The sequence below is a fragment of the Somniosus microcephalus genome, chromosome 5 (genome assembly GCF_052327205.1).
Source record: "Somniosus microcephalus isolate GS21.2 chromosome 5, FLI_Smic_1.0, whole genome shotgun sequence".
Lineage (NCBI taxonomy): Eukaryota > Metazoa > Chordata > Chondrichthyes > Squaliformes > Somniosidae > Somniosus > Somniosus microcephalus.
Window position 1 is genome coordinate 145,241,560 of NC_140991.1, and position 23,471 is coordinate 145,265,030.

The 23,471-nt window shown below is 46.7% G+C and overlaps 1 protein-coding gene across 5 annotated transcripts in view; it reads right to left on the reverse strand.

Moving 5' to 3' along the window:
- Positions 1 to 23,471, reverse strand: part of dync1i1a (dynein cytoplasmic 1 intermediate chain 1a) — a 281,234-nt gene that overhangs the window by 107,446 nt on the left and 150,317 nt on the right. For all 5 annotated transcript variants that reach the window (XM_085988332.1, XM_085988335.1, XM_085988333.1 and 2 more), the window contains one exon: positions 18,359 to 18,484. In XM_085988332.1, coding sequence (XP_085844458.1) covers positions 18,359 to 18,484 — 126 coding nt within the window. The remainder of the gene's footprint in view (positions 1 to 18,358; positions 18,485 to 23,471) is intronic.

Consider the following 23,471-nt stretch of genomic DNA (forward strand, 5'->3'; position numbering starts at 1 on the left):
ATTCATAAATCATTAAAAGTAGCAACACAGGTTAAAAAAGCCATTAATGTGCAAATAAAGCACTAGGGCTAATTTCTAGAGGAGTGGAATTCAACAGCAGAGAAGTTATGTTAAACTTGTATAGAACCTAGTCTGATTGTCTCATGATTTGAGACGGTGGGGTGGCAATATGGCATTACTGTATATGTGCTTTTAAATGGTTGCTGTTGCTGTCGTTGTTTTAAAATTTGCTCACAGACAAAAAGGTCGCGCTAGAAGGAGTTCGTGGCCCGCTCAGTAAAAACAAAAAATTAGAGGGAACATTTCAGGTAAGGTCATTAAATTTCTACCTGCACTCCAGGCTGGTCCTAGGAATTATGCTGTTGGCATTGATCTGCCCAGCCACATCTCTCCACTGCCACGGGCTAATTTTCTAGGGCCCCTGTCAGCCATCTGAAGGAAAGAGGACATCTTCCCTACTCCTCACTTGCTCTACTAGGAGCTCCATGGCTGTACAGAATCAGGGCACTCTGGCTGACATAATGCTGGGTTAGTAATGCTTGATCGGCACCCCATCCACTCCCTCTACCACCTGCGTATCACTGGGGGGTGACTAGGTGTGTGGATGAGGGTAGTGCAGTTGATGTAGTCTACATGGACTTCAGTAAGACTTTTGACAAAGTCCCACATGGGAGACTGGTCAAGAAGGCAAGAGCCCATGAGATCCAGGGCAATTTGGCACTTTGGATCCAAAATTGGCTTAGTGGCAGGAGGCAGAGGGTGATGGTCGAAGGTTGTTTTTGTGACTGGAAGACTGTGTCCAGTGGTGTACCGCAGGAATTGGTGCTGGGTCCTTTGCTGTTTGTAGTGTACATTAATGATTTAGATATGAATGTAGGAGGTATGATCAGTAAGTTCGCAGATGACACGAAAATTGGTGGAGTGGTCAATAGCGAGGAGGGAAAACTACAGGACGATATAGACGGGATGGTTAGATGGGCAGAACAGTGGCAAATGGAATTTAACCCTGAAAAGTGTGAGGTGATGCATTTTGGGAGGACTAACAAGGCAAGGGAATACACAATGAATGGTAGGACCCTAGGAAGGACAGGACAGGTAGATAAGGTGGTTAAAAAGGCATATGGGATACTTATATTCTATGCCTCGGCTAATGAAGGCAAGGAGCAGGGAGGTTATGATGGAGCTGTACAAAACACTAGTTAGGCCACAGCTGGAATACTGTGTGCAATTCTGGTCACCACACTATAGGAGCGATGTGATTGCATTGGAGAGGGTGCAGAGGAGATTCACCAGGATGTTACCTGGGCTGGAGCGCTTCAGCTATGAAGAGAGACTGGACAGGCTGGGGTTGTTTTCCTTAGAGCAGAGAAGGCTGAGGGGGGGACCTGATTGAGGTGTACAAAATTATGAGGGGCATAGATAGGGTAGATAGAAAGGAACTTTTCCCCTTAGTAGAGGGGTCAATAACCAGGGGGCATAGTTTCAAGGTAAGGGGCAGGAGGTTGAGAGGGGATTTGAGGAGGAACTTTTTCACCCAGAGGGTGGTTGGAATCTGGAACTCACTGCCTGAAAGGGTGGTAGAGGCAGGAACCCTCACAGCATTCAAGAAGCATTTAGATGAGCACTTGAAACGCCATAGCATACAAGGCTACGGACCAAGTGCTGGAAAATGGGATTAGAATAGACAGGGCTTGATGGCCGGTGCGGACACAATGGGCCGAAGGGCCTCTTTCTGTGCTGTATAACTCTATGACTCTATGGATGCCCTGCAGCAAGTCGCCAAGTCTCCTTCGACAGCGCCTCCCAAACCCATGACCTCTACTGCCTAGAAGGATAAAGACAGCCAGTGCATGGGAACACCAACACCTCCAAGTCATACAACGTCCTGATTTGGGCATATGCTGCCATTCCTTCGACAGTGGATCAAAATCCTGGAACTCCCTCCCTAACAGCATTGTGGGAGTACCTTCACCACATGGACTCCAGTCATTCAAGAAGAAGCAATAGGGCCAACCAATAATCCAGACTAATCAGCTTTGAATTGCAATAAAGAGCTATTCAAATAACTAAAAACGCAAAATGGGAGCCCAGGACAGTTTATCGAATAATATTTATCAAGGAGGTCAAGGCATTGAAGAGGGTGCAGAGCTGATTTACTAGAATGATACCAGGGATGAGGGACTTCAGTTATATGGAGAGATTGGAGAAGCGAGGATTATTCTCCTTAGAGCAGAGGAGTGTAGTCTGGAGACCATGGAACCCTTGCGTGTTTTGGCCTTGCTTCCAAATAAGTGGTCAGCTTCTTTCCAGAATCAGTACAGTAGCATAGTGGTTATGTTACTGGATTATTAATCCAGAGGTTCTGGACTAATGATTCGGAGATGTGAGTTCAAATCCCACCACAGGATGCGGTGGAATTTAAATTCAGTTAATTAAATAAATCTGGAATTAAAAAGCTAGTGTCAGTAATGGTGACCATGAAACTACCAGATTGTCATAAAAACCCATGTGGTTCACTAATGTCCTTTAGGGAAGGAAATCTGCCGTCCTTACCCGGTCTGGCCTATATGCGACTCCAGACTCTTAACTGCCCTCTGTGGTTCAAGGCAGTGGGTCACCACCACCTTCTCAAGAGCAAATAGGGATGGGCAATAAATGCCGGCCATGCCAGCGACGCTCACATCCCATGAACGAATAAAAAAATTGTTGCATTTCCACCTTCAGAACTTGACAAGGCAAATGCAGACCCTCCTCTGCAAGGCATTTCTGCTGCTTGCTATAACTGTGCACCGTCTGTAATGACTGGGAGCTCTTTAAAAAACCAAGGAATATTTCAGGGCTGCCATTATTGCTAGGACCTGCTTAACGTCTGGAATACTGCCCAACTTGGCATCAACCTGTTAGAACCAGTCCTGTGCAAATCCCAACCAAACACAATGGCCCAGAAATTCAGTTCGGGGGCTTCCCGCGGGTGCAAGCACCCGACCTGCACTTACCTTGCACGCCGGCCGTTGAGCTGTGGGCCCCCGTGGAGTTCCGATCCTGGGCCTGCTCCAACTGCCGGCGCACAGTGCTTGCGTATCCCAGGGGCGCAGTTAGTTCGATGCGTCCCCTGGGATCACGTGGACCGTGGAGAGCCAATCGGAGCAGGGAATGCCCATTCATAAGTTTGACAGGAAGACCTGTCAAACCTTATACTACGGGTCCCAAATCATCATTAAATCTTCAAATAAATTTAAAAAAAACACTTCACAATTTTTAAATAAACTACAAATTACATGAAATAACTATTTTAAACAATTTAAATTTTTGAAAAAAGCAATTTTACTTTCTAACGGGGCTAAAAATAAACTTACATAGATACATAGAAGATAGGAGCAGTAGGCCATTCGGCCCCTCGAGCCTGCTCCGCCATTCAACGAGATCATGGCTGATCATCCAATCCTATCCCTGCTTTCTCCCCATATCCCTTGATCCCTTTAGCCTTAAGAAATATATCCAACTCCTTCTTGAATATATTTAATGAATTGGCCTCCACTGCCTTCTGTGGTAGAGAATTCCACAGGTTCACCACTCTCTGGGTGAAGAAATTCCTCCTCATCTCTGTCCTAAATGGCTTACCCCTTATCCTTAGACTGTGACCCCTGGTTCTGGACTCCCCGACCATCGAGAACATCCTTCCTGCATCTAGTCTGTCTAGTCCTGTTAGAATTTTATAAGTTTCAATGAGATCCCCTCTCATTCTTCTAAACTCCAGTGAGTATAAGCCTAATCGACCCAATCTCTCCTCATACGTCATTCCTGCCATCCCAGGTATCAGCCTGGTAAACCTTCGCTGCACTCCCTCCATAGCAAGAACATCCTTCCACAGATAAGGTGACCAAAACTGCACACAATACTCAAGGTGTGCTCTCACCAAGGCCCTGTACAACTGCAGCAAGACATCCTTGTTCTTGTACTCGAACCCTCTTGCTACAAAGGCCAACATACCATTTGCCTTCTAAACCGCCTGCTGCACCTGCATGCTTACCTTCAGCGGCTGGTGCACAAGGACACCCAGGTCTCGTTGCACTTCCCCTTCTCCCAATCTATTGCCATTCAGATAATAATCTGCCTTCCTGTTTTTGCCACCAAAGTGGATAACCTCGCATTTATCCACGTTATATTGCATCTGCCATGCTTCTGCCCAATCACCCAACCTGTCCAAATCATCCCGGAGTTTCTTGGCATCCTCCTCACAGCACACACGCCCACCCAGCTTTATGTCATCTCCAAACTTGGAGATATTACATCTAGTTCCCTCGTCTAGATCATTAATATATTTTGTGAATAGCTGGGGTCCTAGGACCGATCCCTGCCGTACCCCACTAGTCACTGCCTGCCACTCGGAAAGAGACCCGTTTACATAAGAAATAGGAGCAGGAGTAGGCCAATCGGCCCCTCGACCCTGCTCCGCCATTTAATAAGATCATGGCTGATCTGATCCTAACCGCCAATCTACTATCACAGAACCATCTCATGAATCTAACAGAATTAGACACACGAAATAGGAGCAGGATCTGGCTACACGGCCCCTGGGCCCGCTTCGCTAACCACAGGGCCATGTCCGATCCGAACCTAGACTCATGTCCAAATTCTTGCCCGCTCCCCATAACCCTTAATTCCCTTTACTTCTAGGAAACTGTCTATTTCTGTTTTAAATTTATGTAATGATGTAGCTTCTACAGCTTTTTGGGGCAGCATATTCCATGGACCTACCACCCTCTGAGTGAAGTAGTTCCTCCTCATCTCAGTTTTGAAAGAGCAGCCCCTTATTCTAAGACTATGCCCCCTAGTTCTAGTTTCACCCATCATCTGGAACATCCTCCCCGCATCCACCCGATCCAACCCCTTCACAATCTTATATGTTTCAATAAGATCGCCTCTCATTCTTCTGAACTCCAATGAGTAGAGTCCCAATCTACTCAACCTCTCCTCATATGTCCATCCCCTCATCCCCGGGATTAACCGAGTGGACCTTCTTTGTACTGACTCGAGAGCAAGTATGTCTTTTCTTAAGTATGGACACCAAAACTGTATGCAGCATTCCAGGTGCGGTCTCACCAATACCTTGTACAACTGAAGCAATACCTCCCTATTTTTATATTCTATCCCCCTAGCAATGAAAGCCAACATTCCATTGGCCTTCTTGATCACTTGCTGCACCTGCATACTAACCTTTTGAGTTTCGTGCACCAGGACCCCCAGATCCCTTTGTACTTCAGTACTTTCCAGTTTCTTGCCATTAAGATAATAACTTGCTCTACGATTTTTCCTGCCAAAGTGCATAACCTCACACTTTCCAGTATTGTATTCCATCTGCCAAATCTCTGCCCACTTACTTAGCCTGTCTATATCCCGTTGCAGGTTTTTTATGTCCTCCTCACTCACTACTTTCCCCCCCATCTTAGTATCATCTGCAAACTTTGATATGTTACACTCGGTCCCCTCCTCAAAATCGTTAATATAGATTGTAAAGAGTTGGGGACCCAGCACCGACCCCTGCGGAACACCACTAGTTACTGATTGCCATTCTAAGAATGAACCATTTATCCCAACTCTCTGCCTTCTGTTAGATAGCCAATCCTCTATCCATGCCAGAATATTACCCCCAATCCCGTGATTTTTTATCTTAAGCAATAATCTTTTGTGTGGCACCTTGTCAAATGCCTTTTGGAAGTCTAAATACACTACGTCCACTGGTTCCCCTTTACCCACCCTATATGTTACTTCCTCAAAGAACTCCAGCAAATTTGTCAAACATGACTTCTCCTTCATAAAACCATGCTGACTTTGTCCTATTAAATTATGATTATCCAAATGTCCTGTTACTGTCTCCTTAATAATGGACTCCAAAATTTTACCTACCACAGACGTTAGGCTAACCGGTCTATAGTTTCCAGCCTTCTGTCTACTGCCCTTTTTAAATAAGGGTGTTACATTAGCAGTTTTCCAGTCTGCCGGGACCTTTGCTGAGTCCAGGGAGTTTTGGAAAATTATTACCAATGCATCCACAATCCCTACCGCCACTTCCCTCAAGACCCTAGGATGTAAGCCATCAGGTCCAGGTGATTTATTCGCCTTGAGTCCCATTATTTTACCGAGTACCACTTCCTTAGTGATTTTGATCGTGTTTAGCTTCTCCCCCCCCTATAGCCCCCTGTTTGTCCAGTGTTGGGATATTCTTAAGTGTCCTCTACTGTAAAGACTGATACAAAATATTCAGTGTTTTTGTCATCTCCATATTTCCCACCATTAATTTCCTGGTCTCATCCTCTGAGGGACCAACATTTACTTCAACCACCCTTTTTCTTTTTATATAGCTATAAAAACTCTTACTATCGGTTTTATATTTTTTGCTAATTTACTTTCATAATCTATCTTCCCTTTCTTAATCAATCATTTAGTTCTTCTTTGCTGTCTTTTAAAGTTTTCCCAATCCTCTATCCTCCCACTAGATTTGGCTACCTTATATGCCCTTGTTTTTAGTCGAATACTATCCTTAATTTCTTTACTTAGCCACGGATGGCTGTCTTTTCTTTTACACCCTTTTCTTCTCAATGGAATATATATTTTTTGGAAGTTGTAAAATAACTCCTTAAATGTACACCACTGATCATGTATCGTCTTACCCTTTAATCTATTTTCCCAATCCACTCTACTCAATTCCGCTCTCATACCTTCATAGTCTCCTTTATTCAAGCTTAGCACGCTTGTTTGAGATCCAACCTTCTCACCCTCTAATTGAATATGGAATTCAACCATGTTATGGTCACTCATTCCAAGGGGATCCTTTACTAGGACATTTTTAATTAATCCTGTCTCGTTACACAGGACCAGATCTAAGGTTGCTTGCCCCCTGGTCGGTTCAGTTACATACTGTTCAAGAAACCCATCCCTAATACACTCAATGAACTCATACTCAAGGCAGCCCTGCCCAATTTGATTTGTCCAATTAATGATAATTAAAATCCCCCATAATTATAGATGTTCCCTTATTACAAGCCTCAACTATTTCCTGATTGATACTCCGTCCAACAGAGTTGCAACTGTTCGGAGGCCTATAGACTACGCCCACTAGTGTTTTTTTCCCCTTATTATTCCTTACCTCCACCCAAACTGTTTCATTATCCTGATCTTTTGACCCAATATCATTTCTCTGTATTACAGTGATTCCTTCCTTTATTAACATAGCCACCCCACCTCCCCTTCCTTCCTGCCTGTCCTTCCTGATCGTTAAATAACCTGGTATGTTTAATTCCCAGGCAGTCACCCTGCAGCCATGTTTCTGTAATGGCCACAAGATCATACCCATATGTAGTTATTTGTGCCATTAACTCGTCTATTTTGTTACGAATGCTACGTGCATTCAGATAGAGAACTTTCAAATATGTTTTGTGACACTTAGTTCCTGCTTTTGCCCTTTTTATTACTTTACCTTTCACTCCATACCTTCTGCCCCTTCCTGACACGCTCTGGTTTTTAATTTCCCCACTGCTACCTAAGTCTATGACCTTCTCTGTTGTCATTTTTATTATTTGCTCTCTAGGAACCTCCCCCCCCAACTAGTTAGTTTAAAGCCCTCTCTACAGCCCTAGTTATATGATCCGCCAGGACTCTAGTCCCAGCACTGGCCAAGTGAAGCCCGTCCCAACGGAACAGCTCCCTCCTGCCCCAGTACTGGTGCCAGTGTCCCAGGAAGCAAAACCCATTTCTCCCACACCAGTCTTTGAGCCACGCATTTAACTCTCTAATTTTATTTGTCCTAGCCAAATTCGCTCGTGGCTCAGGTAATAATCCAGATTATTACCCTTGAGGTTCTGTTTTTTAAACTGACCCCTAGCTGCTCATACTCCTTTAACAGAACCGGCTTCCTAGTCCTATCTACGTCGTTTGTACCAACATGGACCACGACAACTGGATCCACCCCCTCCCACTGCAAGTTTCTTTCCAGCCCAGAGGAGATGTCCTTAACCCTGGCACCGGGTAGGCAACACAGCCTTCGGGACTCTCGCTCTCGGCTGCAGAGAACTCTATCTATCCCCCTAATAATACTATCCCCTACCACTACAACATTTCTAGTTACTCCCCCCTCTTGAATGGCCCCCCGTTCCACGGTGCTGTGGCCAGGTTGCTCATCCTCCCTGCAGTCCCTGCTCCCGTCCCCACAGGGAGCAAGAACCTTGAACCTGCTGGACAAGAGCAAGGGCTGCAGCTCCTCCAGCTCTACATCCTGGATCCCCATACCTGCCTCACTTGTAGTCACACCGTCCTGTCCCTGACCATGGACTACATCTGAATTAATTAACTTCATAGGTGTGATCACCTCCTGATACACAGAGTCCAGGTACTTCTCGCCCTCCCTGATGTGTCGCAGTGTCTGAAGCTCAGACTCCAGCTCATCAACACGGAGCTGGAGTTCCTGTAGCAGCAGACACTTGTCACAGACGTAATCACCGTGAGCCTCAATGGGGTTCACCGGCTCCCACATCTCGCAACAGTAACACATCGCCTGCTCCATTCTATGTAATTAATTAAATTTTTTATTGTTAGTTATGGACACCCTCTGCCCGATTATAGATGCTAGTATCCCCTTTAATTAACTGGATTTAATTTAAATCAATCCCTCTAATTACACCAGTTAAATGGTTTACCAACAGTCACTCTGCACCAGAAAGGCCTTATTAACTACAACCCACAGAGTTAAAGTTTGAAAAGAGCACCTAACACCCCACTTACCCTAACTCACAGCACTCTGATGACTCGCACTCAGTGCTTGCTCGCACTAGCCTGGTCTTTTTATACTGTTTGTTTGTTTACAGCCAAATGAGTCACCCCTGCTGATTGGTTAGAAAACTGGTTTCCACTGCCTGCTGTGCCAATTTACTCCTACTGCAGTGTAACCTTGTTTTACTCTTCTTAAACCAACAGAATCCCAAATATTTAACTTTTCCCCTTTACTTAAACTGCTTAAGTAATCTTATCAAGAATGGTTTGAAGAGAAATAACAATTAAAGAACTCACACTTACCCAAACTCACAGCACTCTCTGCTGACTCGCACTCCGTTTATTCCAACTCTTTGCTTTCTGTCAGCCAACCAGTTCTCTATCCAAGTCAATACCTTGCCCCCAATCCCATGTGCCTTAACTTTACATGCTAATCTCTTATGCAGGACCTTATCGAAAGCCTTCTGAAAGTCCAAATACACCACATCCACTGGTTCTCCCTTATCTATTTTACCAGTTACATCCTCAAAAAATTCCAGTAGATTAGTCAAGCATGATTTATCTTGATTTAAAGTATTTAAAAATAATAAACTGTGGAAAAAATGTTTTAATTTTAATTAATTCACCACTTACCTTGTAAAAAGCAGGCCTTACGACTGCTTTTTAAATGTGTAAATTCTGGAGACTTACCTTCCCGGGAAAACCTGTAAAAAAACGAAGTTCGATGCACACGCGCAGCCTCTCCTGCACACGCGTTCGAACTCTGAACCCCTTCGTTCAGGGGAACGGAAGTGCCGGTTTCCCGCGCATGCAGGAGACCGGCACTTCCATTGGGCCTACGGGTGAGTACCCCGTGCGTACTCACCCGTGGAGACCCAAAGTTCTGGGCCTCAGACTACTTTTGGAAAGCTCTTCCAATACAAGTCAAAGATCTCCTGGATTTTAAACATTGTAATTGGATTTCTAAACATCTCTAAGCATTGTTAAAAATTTCTATTTGCACTGCAATGTGATTTGATGTGCTTCTTCTTCTGAGGCAGTCCCTTGGAACCGAGGATGACTTGCTTCCACACTAAAAATGAGTTCTCAGGTGACTGGTGCGTCCAATGCGGGACCTACAGTCTCTGTCAGAGGTGGGGCAGACGGTGGTTGAAGGGGTGGGTGGGTTGGGGTGCGCTCCTTCCACCATTTGCACTTGGCTTCCGCTTGCTCCCGGCAAAGAGACTCGAGGTGTTCGGGGCCTTTCCAGATGCTTCTCCTCCACTTTGTGCGGTCTTGGGCCAGAGATTCCCAGGTGCCGGTGGGGATGTTGCACTTTTTCAAGGAGGCTTTGAGAGTGTCCTTGAAGCGTTTCCTCTGCCCACCTGGGGCTCTCTTGCCGTGTCAGAGCTCTGAGTAGTGCTTGTTTTTGGAGTCGCATATCAGGCATGCGGATGATGTGGCCCGTCCATCGGAGCTGATCAAGCGTGGTCAAAGCTTCAATGCTGGGGATGTTGGGCTGAGCAAGAACACCGACGTTGGTGCGCCTATCTTGCCAATGGATTTGCAGGATCTTGGGGAGGCAGCGTTGATGGTACCTCTCCAGTGTTTGAGGTGCCCGCTGTACATGGTCCATGTCTCTGAAGCATACAGGAGGGCGGATATCACTACTGCTCTGTAGACCATAAGCTTGGTGCTGGGTTTGAGATCCTGGTCTTCAAACACTCTTCCTCAGGCGACCGAAGGCGGTGTTGGACTTGTCATCGACGTCTGCCCTTGTTGACAGTAGGCGCTTGAGGTATGGAAAGTGGTCCACGTTGTCCAAGGACTCGTCATGGATTTTGATAATCGTGGAGCAGTACTATGTGGCGGGGGCAGGTTGGTAGAGGACCTTTGTCTTACGGATGTTTAGTGTAAGGCCCATGCTCTCGTATGCTTCGGTTAAGGTGTTGACGATGGTTTGGAGTTCGACCTCCGAGTGTGCGCAGACGCAAGTGTCATCTGCATACTGTAATTTGATGACAGAGGATAGGACGACCTTGGATCTGGACTGTAGGCGACGGAGGTTGAACAGTTTCCCGTTTGTTCTGTAGATTAGCTCCACTCCAGCAGGGAGCTTACTGAGGGTGAGATGGAGCACAGCAGCCAGGAAGATAAAGAGCATTGGTGCGATGACACAGCCTTGCTTGACCCTGGTCCGTACGTGAATTGGGTCTGTGATGGATCCATTGATCAGGATCATGGCTTGCATGTCGTCGTGAAGCAGGTGGAGAATGGTGACAAACTTTTGAGGGCAGCCAAATTTGATGAGGACACTCCATAATCCCTCACGGTTGACGGTGTCGAAGGCCTTTGAGAGATCAAATGCGGCCATGTACAGCGGTTGGTGCGGTTCCCTGCATTTCTCTTGTAGTTGACGCGCAGTGAAGATCATGTCCATTGTGCCCCTTAGTGGGCGGAATCCGCATTGCGACTCTGGGAGGAGCTCTTCAGCCACTGGGAGAAGGCGATTGAGCAGGATTCTTGCGATGAACTTTCCTTGTGGCAGACAGCAGGGAGACTCCTCTGTAATTACTGCAATCAGACTAGTCACCGTTCTTGAAGATGGTCACGATTACAGTGTCTCAGATCTACTGGCATTCGCGCCAATAGTACTTCTCCGCCATGTTTTAGCACCTCGGCGGGGATTCCATCTGCTCCTGAGGCCTTGTTGTTCTTCGGTTGTCGGATGGCCTTTTCAGCCTCATGCCGGGCTGGGGTGGTGGCAGGTAGCATGCTGCGGGATGGAGTTGAGGACACTCGCGTTGAAGACAGAGTCTCGGTGAAGGAGATCTTCGAAGTGCTCCTTCCAGCGAGCACTGACTGCCTCTTTGTCCTTGATGAACACCTGTCCGTTCTTGGCCCGCAGTGGGTAGGACCTTGGGTGCTTGGGCCATAGGTAGTCTTGACTGTTCTAAAGAATCTATGCACGTCGTGGTTGTCGGCTAGCTGCTGGATCTCCTGCACTTTCTCCACCCACCATCTGTTCTTTAGGTCGCAAGTTTTTTGTTGGACCTTGGCCTTCAGGCGTCTGTAGAGCTGCTTTCTTGCTCTCGAGTTCTGTTTCCAGATCAGGAATGCCTTGCGCTCCTGGATCTCCTGGTCATTCTCGTCGAACCAGCCTTGGTGTTTCCTGGTCGAGTGACAGGTGCTGATTATGGAGGCCTTGAGTGCAGACCAGGTGCTGTGGACACTGTCTCTGAATCACTGGGAGTCATCAGGTTGGTTGTGAGGCGCAAGCTAAATAGGGCTTTCTTAGCAGGGTCTTTGAGTGCTCCAGCGTTCATTTTCCTGCGGTAATGCTTCTGTTGCCGCCGCTGTTTTAGGGCTACGTTGATGGAGATGAGAGAGTGGATTAGGCGGTGGTCTGTCCAACAGTCGTAAGCTCCTGTCATGGCGCGTGTGATGCGGATGTCCTTGCGGTCCCTCGCTCGAACGATGACGTAGTCCAGCAGATGCCTGTACTTGTCTCTCTGACAGGACAAGGTGTTGGTTATGACAAGGCCATGTTCTAAGCATTTCATCAGGGGGAGGGTACCATTGGAATTGGATTTCCCTAACCCCTCTCTGCCAATCACACCTCCCCAGAGGTCGGTGTCCTTTCCAATTCTGACGTTAAAGTCGCCAAGGAGGATCAGCTTGTCGCCCGTTGGGACTCGGGACAGGGATTGTTCGAGGCTGGAGTAGAATTCCTCTTTGGTCTCATCTATGGCTTCCAGTGTTGGGGCGTACGCACTGATGACGGTAGCGCACTGGTTCCGGGCTAGGGTGAGCTGCAGTCATGAGGTGCTCGTTTATACCACAAGGGGCGTCTGAGGCATTCAACTAGCTCTTTTTTTTTTTAATGGCGAAGCCTACCCCATGGAGGCGGCGTTCTTCTTCAGGTTTGCCTTGCCAGAAGGTGTAACCACTGCCTTGCTCCTTGAGCTGGCCTTCCCCTGCCCGCCAGATCTCGCTTAGGGCAGCGATGTCTATGTCGAAACATCTGAGCTCCCGGGCAACGATAGCAGTACGGCATTCCAGTCTGTCACTGTTGGGGTTGTCCACGAGGGTCCATTTGATGTGCTATATTATTCCTGACTCCATAGTTGGGTCCTATGAACTGGGAGCCACTTGCTCCGGCTTCCTTGGTTCTTAGTAATATTAAGCCAAAAGTGCAAAACATTCACCTACCATAGAAACATAGAAGATAGGAGCAGGAGTAGGCCATTCGGCCCCTCGAGCCTGCTCCGCCATACAATGCGATCATGGCTGATCATCCAAATTCAGTACCCGGTCCCTGCTTTCTCCCCATACCCCTTGAGCCTTAAGAAATATATCCAACTCCTTCTTGAATATATTTAATGAATTGGCCTCTACTGCCTTCTGTGGTAGAGAATTCCACAGGTTCACCACTCTCTGGGTGAAGAAATTCCTCCTCATTTCTGTCCTAAATGGCTTACCCCTTATCCTTAGACTGTGACCCCTGGTTCTGGACTCCCCGGCCATCAGGAACATCCTTCCTGCATCTAGTCTGTCCAGTCCTGTCAGAATTTTATAAGTTTCAATGACATCCCCTTTCATTCTTCTAAATTCCAGCGAGTATAAGCCCAATCGACCCAATCTCTCCTCATACGTCATTCCTGCCATCCCAGGTATCAGCCTGGTGAATCTTCGCTGAACTCCTTCCATGGCAAGAACATCCTTCCTCAGATAAGGCGACCAAAACTGCACACAATACTCAAGGTGTGGTCTCACCAAGGCCCTGTACAACTGCAACAAGACAGCCTTGTTCCTGTACTCAAACCCTCTCGCTACAAAGGCCAACATACCATTTGCCTTCTTAACCGCCTGCTGCACCTGCATGCTTACCTTCAGCGACTGGTGCACAAGGACACCCAGGTCTCGTTGCACTTCCCCTTCTCCCAATCTATTGCCAGTCAGATAATAATCTGCCTTCCTGTTTTTGCCACCAAAGTGGATAGCCTCACATTTATCTACGTTATATTGCATCTGCCATGCTTCTGCCCAAATCATCCGGGAGTTTCTCGGCATCCTCCTCACAGCACACACGCCCACCCAGCTTTGTGTCGTCTGCAAATTTGGAGATATTACATCTAGTTCCCTCGTCTAGATCATTAATATATATTGGGAATAGCTGGGGTCCAAGGACCAATCCCTGCGGTACCCCACTAGTCACTGCCTGCCACTCGGAAAAAGACCCATTTATTCCAACTCTTTGCTTTCTGTCTGCCAACCAGTTCTCTATCCAAGACTACTTCCTGTACTGGTTGGCAGACAGAAAGCTAACTTCCCAACTACAGGAAGTAGAGTCCTCCTAAGACTCACTAGAATTCCAGGAAAGTGAGAATGATTTCCGAGGCCACTGCACAAATTCTCAAATGGAGGCCTATAGTTTATTGTGTTAGGTGTAATCAGTTTTCTAGTTATAAAACAACATGGTACAATGGGATGTATTGAATTCTGCAGAGAAAGCACACATCAGAGAAATGTCTTTTCTCAACTGTTACACAGACCAGTGGGGAACTGAATTAAACCATACTGCACAGACCAGTCATTTTGAATGTATGGGCGAAACTCACTTCAGTGGGGACGTAAAATGGATCGATAGCAGATCAGTTCCCTGTTAAACACCCCACCCGATTTTCATTTCCACCGACTTCAGAAGGACGGCTACTGCCAGTTTTACACCCCTGCCGAAGTTGAAAGCTTTGCCCTATATCCATCATTTTACAAACACAGTTCCTGACTGCCACTTTATTCAAAGATCAAGAAGTCTTCTGTATGTACCGTCAGTGTCAGTGATCAACCCACACTTCCACTCATGAACTTACTGCTACCATTCCTGAAGAACATTCACACCTAGCTTATTTATTGTCAGACGTTCAATCCATCAGTTCTTGAAATCTACAGACTGCCTGTTAGGATTCACCAAGATTGCACTCTCTTATTCAGCACAGGAAGTTGTTTCAGTTGCTTCCCTTTTTCCATAATTGTTTTACAATAAACAATGTCAAGCTGGAATTCGCTATCAATTTGCTATTAATAATGTTTCATGCTACTTTACATTTATCATTTTTACAGTTAATCTGTTACAAACCTAGTTTTTCTTTCAAAGACTTCACATGATGATCTGTATGACAAGTTAGTGTTTGACTCAGTCCAATTGCAGTGTGATGTCTATATAATTTTATCAATGCCACCAGTTAGCATCTTTGTAAATATGTGTTTTTTAAGCTGTTAATTGACCCAGTATTTTAGGAATGGATAGAGAGTTTTTTTTAAATTCCTTTAAAAAAGGACATTTATATCTTCTTGGTTTTCATATCCAAGGCTACCCTTAGAAAGGGAAAGGAGGGAAGTTAACAGAAAAAATTAAATACATTTTCTAGTGGAGCAAGGATAGATTTAGATCTAAAGTTCCAGACTCCTCCCTCACCATCCCTGGGTATGTCCTGTCCCACCGGCAGGACAAACCCACCAGGGGTGGTGGCAGAGTGGTATACAAATCGGGAAGGAGTGGCCCTGGGAGTCCTCAACATTGACTCCGGACCCCATGAAGTCTCATGCCTTCAGGTCAAGCATGGGCAAGGAAACCTCCAGCTGATTACCAACTACCGCCCACCCTCAGCTGATGAATCAGTACTCCATGTTGAAAATCACTTGGAAGAAGCACTGAGAGTAGCAAGGGCACAGAATGTACTCTGGGTGGGGGACTTCAATGTGCATCACCAAGAGTGGCTCAGCAGCACCACTACTGACCGAGCTGACCGAGTCCTGAAGGACATAGCTGCCAGACTGGGCCTGCAGCAGGTGGTGAGAGAACCAACACGAGGGAAAAGCCTACTTGACCCAGTCCTCATCAATCTACCTGTCGCAGATGCATCTGTCCATGACAGCATTGGTAGCTGTGACCACCGCACAGCCCTTGTGGAGACGAAGTCCCATCTTCACAAGGAGGACACCCTCCATCGTGTTGTGTGACACTACCACAGTGCTAAGGGGATAGATTCAGAACAGTTCTAGCAGCTCAAATCTGGGCATCCATGAGGCGCTGTGGGCCATCAGCAGCAGCAGAATGGTATTCCACCACAATCTGTAAGCTCATGGCCCGGCATATCCCTCACTCTACCATTACCATCAAACCAGGGGACCAACCCTGGCTCAATGAGGAGTGCAGAAGAGCATGCCAGGAGCAGCACCAGGCATACCTAAAAATGAGGTGCCAACCTGGGGAAGCTGCAGCACAAGAATACATGCATGTTAAACAGCGGAAGCAGCATGCTATAGATAGAGCTAAGTGATCCCACAATCAACGGATCAGATCAAAGCTCTGCAGTCCTGCCACATCAGTCGTGAATGGTGGTGGACAATTAAACAACTAACGGGAGGAGGAGGCTCCTCAATGATGGCGGAGCCCAGCACGCGAGTGCAAAAGACAAGGCTGAAGCATTTGCAACCATCTTCAGCCAGAAGTACCGAGTGGATGATTCATATCGGCCTCCTCCTGAGGTCCCCACCATCACAGAAACCAGTCTTCAGCCAATTCGATTCACTCCACGTGGTATCAAGAAACGGCTGAGCGCACTGGATACAGCAAAGGCTATGGGCCACAACAACATCCCAGCTGTCGTGCTGAAGACTTGTGCTCCAGAACTAGCCGTGCCTCTAGCCAAGCTGTTTCGGTACAGCTACAACACTGGCATCTACCCGACAATGTGGAAAACCGTCCAGGTAGGTCCTGTCCACAAAAAGCAAAACAAATCCAATCTGGCCAATTACCGCCCCATCAGTTTACTCTCAATCATCAGCCAATTGATGGAAGATGTCATCGACAGTGCTATCAAGCGGCACTTACTCACCAACAACCTTCTCACTGATGCTCAGTTTGGGTTCCGCCAGGACCACTTGGCTCAAGACCTCATTACAGCCTTGCTCCAAACATGGACAAAAGAGCTGAATTCCAGGGGTGAGGTGAGAGTGACTGCCCTTGACGTCAAGGCAGCATTTGACCGAGTGTAGCATCAAGGAGCCCGAGTAAAATTGAAGTCAATGGGAATCTAGGGGAAAACTCTCCACTGGCTGGAATCAAACCTAGCACAAAAGGAAGATGGTTGAGATTGTTGGAGGTCAATCATCTCAGCCCCCAGGGCATCGCTGCAGGAGTTCTTCAGGGCAGTGTCCTAGACCCAACTATCTTCAGCTGATTCATCAATGACCTCCTCTCCATCATAAGGTCAGAAGTGGGGATGTTCACTGATGATTGCACAGCATTCAGTTCCATTCGCAACTCCTCAGAAAATGAAGCAGTCCATGCCTGCATGCAGCAAGACCTGGACGACATTCAGGCTTGGGCTGATAAGTGGAAAGTAACATCATCGCCACAGAAGTGCCAGGCAATGACTATCTCCAACAAGCGAGAGTCTAACCACTGCCCCTCGACATTCAACGGCATTACCATCACCGAATCCCCCACCATCAACATCCTGGGGGTCTCCATTGACCAGAAACTTAACTGGACCAGCCACATAAATACTGCGGCGACAAGAGCAGGTCAGAGGCTGGGTAATCGGCGGTGAGTGTCTCGCCTCCTTACTCCCCAAAGCCTTTCCACTATCTACAAGGCACAAGTCAGGAGTGTGATAGAATACTCTTCACTTGCTTGGATGAGTGCAGCTCCAACAACACTCAAGAAGCTCGACACCATCCAGGACAAAGCAACCCGCTTGATTGGCACCTCATCCACCACTTTAAACATTCACTCCCTCCACCACCGGCGCACCATGGTTGTAATGTGCACCAACTACAAGATGCACTGCCGCAACTCGCCTAGGCTTCTTTGGCATCACCTCCCAAACCAGCGACCTCTACCACCTAGGAGGACAAGGGCAGCAGGCACATGGGTACACCATCACCTGCAAGTTCCCCTCCAAGTCACATACTATCCTGACTTGGAAATATATCGCTGTTCCTTCATCGCTGGGTCAAAATCCTGGAACAACCTACCCAACAGCACTGTGGGAGTACCTACAGCACACAGACTGCAGTGGTTCAAGAAGGTGGATCACCACCACCTTCGAGGGCAATCAGGGATGGGCAATAAATGCTGGCCTTACCAGTGACGCCCACATCCCATGAACGAATAAAAAAATGGAAGCATCTTTAGGAGGAACATTCAATTCAACTAAAATAACTGCCTGAAAATATGTATCTGTATGAAGTAAAAAGATGCACCAAAAGAAAGCCCGTTGTTTCTCCACATGGGTGGGCAAAAACATTTAGATGACTGGTTGAGGAAGTGGTGTACCACACTATTCATTCAAAAATACATTTTTGTCATATTGTAGCACTGTAAAGAAGTCAATATTTTAGAAACCAACAGTATTTTCTCCTATGTGAGTAAATGTTACTTAATTTTCTTAAAATAATTACAACACTGTAATAAAAGTCCTTTTACTTGTATCATTCTAAAATCAATTTAAAGGGTGACAAAGCACTATTTAACTCAAAACATTTTTGGTGTTAAACTACATTTACATGTCATTCCTTCATATTGTCTACAAAGAGGCCTTACCTGACAGTGGAATATATATTCTGGTGTGTTTTTCTTAAATTTCATATTCCAAACCAAAGCTACTCCATCTGGCTCATGTGGGGCATCTTCATTGTTATTATAGGAAGCAACCATCAATTCAGGATACTGTAACAAACAAAAGGTTATGGTTCATTAACACCACACTGGGTTAGGTTGAATTTATTCCCAGCATCTACAAATGTTTCTGCAGGAACGTCACATTCCTCTAAACAATAAGGTGGTTTACAAAGAACTCGAGTGTTAGATCCGTGTGTTAATGGAGACACGGAATGCAGGAGTTGATTAACAAGTGTTTACTGAACAAAGTCTGGAGGTGAACTAACTACACAAGACGCTATACAGGCTTATATACCAGAGTGGTCACTACTGGTACTACAGTACACAGGGGCTTCAAAAACATAGTTCCTCTTAAAGGTACATACACTACAATTCCTCCCCTTTTAGATGAATAGTACATAACATGTTAAGTAATCATTAAATAACATTTTTACAAGAACAATAATCTACACATTTGCTGAAGTTAATCAATTACAAATTCAGTCTCTCTGGAGGCTTCCTGACTCGGTCCGGATAACGCCTCGGTGGTGTAGTAGGTTTCAGTGGTGTAGTAGGTTCTTTTGGCAAGGTCGATTCGGCTTCACTGCCAGTGTCGGGTTCATCTGGTTCCAGTATCACCGGATCGGAGGTAGATACTATGGGTATCTCTGCTTCATCACTAGGTGTATAGAGTTGTGGTGTAGGTTGTCCCTTTTCGGATGACTATGATCTGGTCAGCATGGCGCCTTATTATGCTTTCCCCAATGTCCACGGTATACATCAGCGGTCCTAGTCGTGTGCAAATAGTTCCGAGCTGCCATTTCTCGGTACGGTAATCTCGGGCCAAAACTGGTTGACCTATCTGGAAGGTTCTAGTTGGCCTTTCATTCATGCTTTGAAATTGCCGGTTCTCTACGTCCCTTCTGACGTTTGGCTTGACCAAGTCCAGCCGGCATCTTAGTCTTCTATTGAAAAACATCATGGCGGGGGTTTGGTTTGTAACCACATGTGTTGCATTCCTATACGCAAACAAGAAGTTATCTACCTTATGTTGTAGATTTATGTCTTCATTACCCATGGCCTTTATGGCCTTCTTGAAGGTCTGGACAAACCTTTCAGCTAATCCATTGGCGGCGGGATGGTATGGGGCGGACGTGTAGTGCTTAACCCCATTGTTTTTTTTAAGAACTTCCTGAATTCTTCGGATACAAAATGCGGTCCATTATCAGAACAGATCTGTTCAGGCAGCCCATTCCTGGCGAATATGGTCCTTAATACTGTGATGGTTTTTTCCGTGGTGGTGGAGGACATCTTTATTACCTCCGGCCACTTGGCGTGTGCATCCACCGCGATTAAGAACATTGAGTCCATAAATGGACCAGCAAAGTCGATATGTACCCTTTGCCATGGAGATGAGGGCCACTCCCATGGATGTAGAGGGGCTTGTGGTGGGGCGTTTTGGACCTTCTGGCATCCTAGACAGCTCTTGGTCATTTCTTCGATGTCTCCATCGATACCTGGCCACCACACAAACGCTCTGGCTAAGTTCTTCATTTTCACTCCACCCAGATGCCCCTCGTGAAGCTCCTTTAGCACTTTATCCTCGAGTTTGGGTGGAATCACCACTCTGGATCCACACATCAAGGTTCCTCGGCACACTGACAGCTGTTCTCTTCTTTGCGAGAATGCTGGCAACAGTGGTTCGCCATGTGCTGGCCATCCCTTCACCATTAAATCGTAGACTCGAGAGAGAGTCGGGTCATTTCTCGTTTCCTTTTCAATGGTAGAATTTGTCACCGGTAGACATTCCACTATGGTCGAGTGGAACATCTCCACTGGGTCCACTGTAGGCGCCTCTTCTACCATCGGCAACGGTAGGCGCGATAACCCGTCAGCATTCCCATGCTGTTTTGTTCCTTTGTATTCTATGTCATATTGGTGTGCCCCTAGGAAAAGGGACCACCTCTGTAGCCTTTGCGCTGTCATAATGGGAACGCCCTTTTTAGGGTTGAATATGGAGACGAGGGGTTGATGGTCAGTCAACAAGGTAAATTTTTGTCCGTGTAGGTAATGGTTGAATTTCTTCACCCCCCACACCAGGCTGAGTGCCTCCCTGTCGATCTGGGCATAGTTACGCTCAGCTGAGTTCAATGAGCGTGACGCAAAAGCTATCGGCCACTCCGAGCCATCAGGGAATCTATGCGATAATACCGCTCCCACGCAACAAGGGGATGCATCGCACGCCAGTCTGATTGGCAGTGATGGGTTGTAATGAGCCAACACTTCCCTGGACGTGATCAAGCCTTTGCATTTATGGAAGGCACGTTTACAGTCTTCGCTCCATTTCCAAATTACTCCCGTTTGTAGCAGTGCGTTAAGAGGGTGCAGAACCGTTGACAAGTTCGGTTAAAATGTATGATAGTAATTTATTAATCCCAGGAACGACCTTAATTGTGAGACATTTTCAGGCGCGGGGGCTTTTACGACCGCTTCAATTTTTTCAGGTGACTTATGCAACCCTTCTTCGTTAATGACATGGCCACAATATGATATTTGTTTCTGGAAAAATTCGCACTTGGGGCGATTTGCTCGCAGGTCCCGTTCTCTCAGCCTAGTGAGCACCTGCTCCAAATTGGCAAGGTGCTCGTTGTCGTTTTCTCCTGTTACAAGGATGTCGTCCAGATAGCATTGAGTCCCCGGAATCCCTTGCAGGACTTGCTCCATAGCTCTTGGCCAGATAGCCGGAGCTGATGCCACTCCGAAAACCAGTCGATTGTATTGGTACAGGCCTTTGTGTGTGTTTATCGTGAGATACCTTTTAGAGGCCTCCTCAACCTCCATCTGTAGATATGCCTGTGCGAAGTCAATTTTGGTGAAACGTTTCCCTCCGGATAGTGAGGCGAAAATATCTTCTATCCTCGGAAGAGGATACTGTACCGTGTGAAGAACCGGGTTTACAGTCACCTTGAAGTCCCCACAGATGCGAATTTTTCTCTGTTCTTCAGATTTATCATTATTCAATGTTTTCTTCATGACCGGGATGATGGGTGTTGCCCACTCGCTCCAATCTACCTTGGATAACACGCCTGCTTTTTCCAAATTCTCCAGCTCTGCCTCGACGGCTGGACGAATTGCTTATGGCACCGGCCTTGCCTTAAAAAACTTGGGAATGGCCGCATCTTCCACTTTTATTGAGGCGGTGGCACCTTTCAGGGTTCCTAGTTCCTGTTGAAACACTTCTTTGGCGTTAGCCAAGATTTCTTTTAATCGTCCAGGTATGACGTCATCATCATTTTTTTTCTTACTGGTCACCGTCAGTGCCTGAATGGAGTGCCAGTCTAAACGTATCTTTCTGATCCATTCACGTCCCAACAACGGTGGACCACCATCTTGCAGAACGTATAAATACAACTTCTGTATTTTCTTGCCGTTATATACAACAGGCACCCTTATTTTCCCTCTGGGGTATACTTTCTGCCCCGTATATGTCTTCAAGATAATGGATGTGTCTTTCAAAGGTATATGCGGAAATAGCCGCTCGTAATCCTGTCGACTTATGATGGTCAGAGCTGATCCTGTATCTAGCTCCATTTTAACTGGGGACCCTGCTATCGTGAGGGTAACCCAAATGGTCTGGTAATCTTCTTTGGCAATTACATTATGTAATTTGAGACAGCTTAGTTTCTTGTATCCGGAGTCGCTATCGCTCTTCTGGTCTTCGGAGCTACTGTCCGTCATCATTTGTACCTTTCTGTAGTTTTCCTTATTGACCTTTTTACTGTCAGCGGATTTTTTTCCAGATCTGCATACACGTGCAATGTGTCCCATCTTACCGCATTGCCTGCATGATTTGTCCTTGAACCAGCAGTCCTTCTGGTCATGGGTGGATCTGCCGCAGCGATAACATCTCTCGAAACCCCGTGCCATTTCATGGGTGCCGAAGTCCTGTGGCTTTTGCTGTATCTCTGCAGCTCCTCTTGCTGCTGCTTCGTACGATACAGCCACACTGAAAGCCTTGTCCAGTGTCAAATCTTTCTCAGAAAGTAGTCTTTTCTGTGTTCCTTCGCTTAGGAGACCGCAGACGAATTTGTCTCAGAGAATCTGCCAGTCCTGCCCCGAATTGGCAGTGCTTTGACAGTTTTCGTAATTCAGTGAGGTAATCAGCGTTACTTTCATTCTTGTGCTGATTCCTCCTGAAGAATTTGAATCGTTCCGCTATCAGAAGCGGTGTTGGGTTTAAGTGCTCCTGTAAGGTATCAACAATCTCCTTAAAATTCTTGTCCATCGGTTTGGCTGGAGTGATCAAGTTTCGTAACAGCCCGTATGTCCTTGCGCCCATCAGATTTAGAAGTACCGATGCCTTTTTATCATCCGCTACTTCATTCGCCTTGCAATATACCTCCACTCTTTCCACATATGTGGTCCAATCTTCTATATCACTATCGAAAGCAGTAATATTGCCAGTCTTCGGCATCCTGAAAATCAAAAATGGCACCTCCCGCGCTTTTCCTTCTTCCCCACCGAGTCAAGATGGCGCCTCCCGCGCTTTCCCGCCGCTGCTGCCAACGCTGTTCCCCGCAGTTCCCGTTGCGACCTGCAGCTTTTCGCGGTATTTCTATTTTTCTTCTTTTTTAAAAATATATATGTTTTAAACAGTTTCTCCGTTACTTGGAGAACCGTTCCCGTCGTGGAGCGGACCCTCTGGGACTTTCCCCTCCCTCTGCTCGGTCCGAACGCCGACCTGCTTTGCAGCACCAGCCGCCTGAGTGTTCCACCGTCTGTCTCTCTTTGCTTCTGCTTTCCGACTCGCTGCCCGGCCCCGCTGCAGAGCCACCCGATCGAGCCCCAGCCCGCCGCAGCCCAGGAAGGATCAGTGCACTACCTGCCACCAGCCGTTTAGCTGGTGAAACCAGTGTTTTTTTTTAAACTTGCTTCTGGCTTCGACCTTCGTCTGAGGAATCGATCTCCTTTAGGTGCTGCCGAATTGCAGGTAAGTTCGTTTCTACCTCGTCGCCACTGTTAGATCCGTGTGTTAATGGAGACACGGAATGCAGGA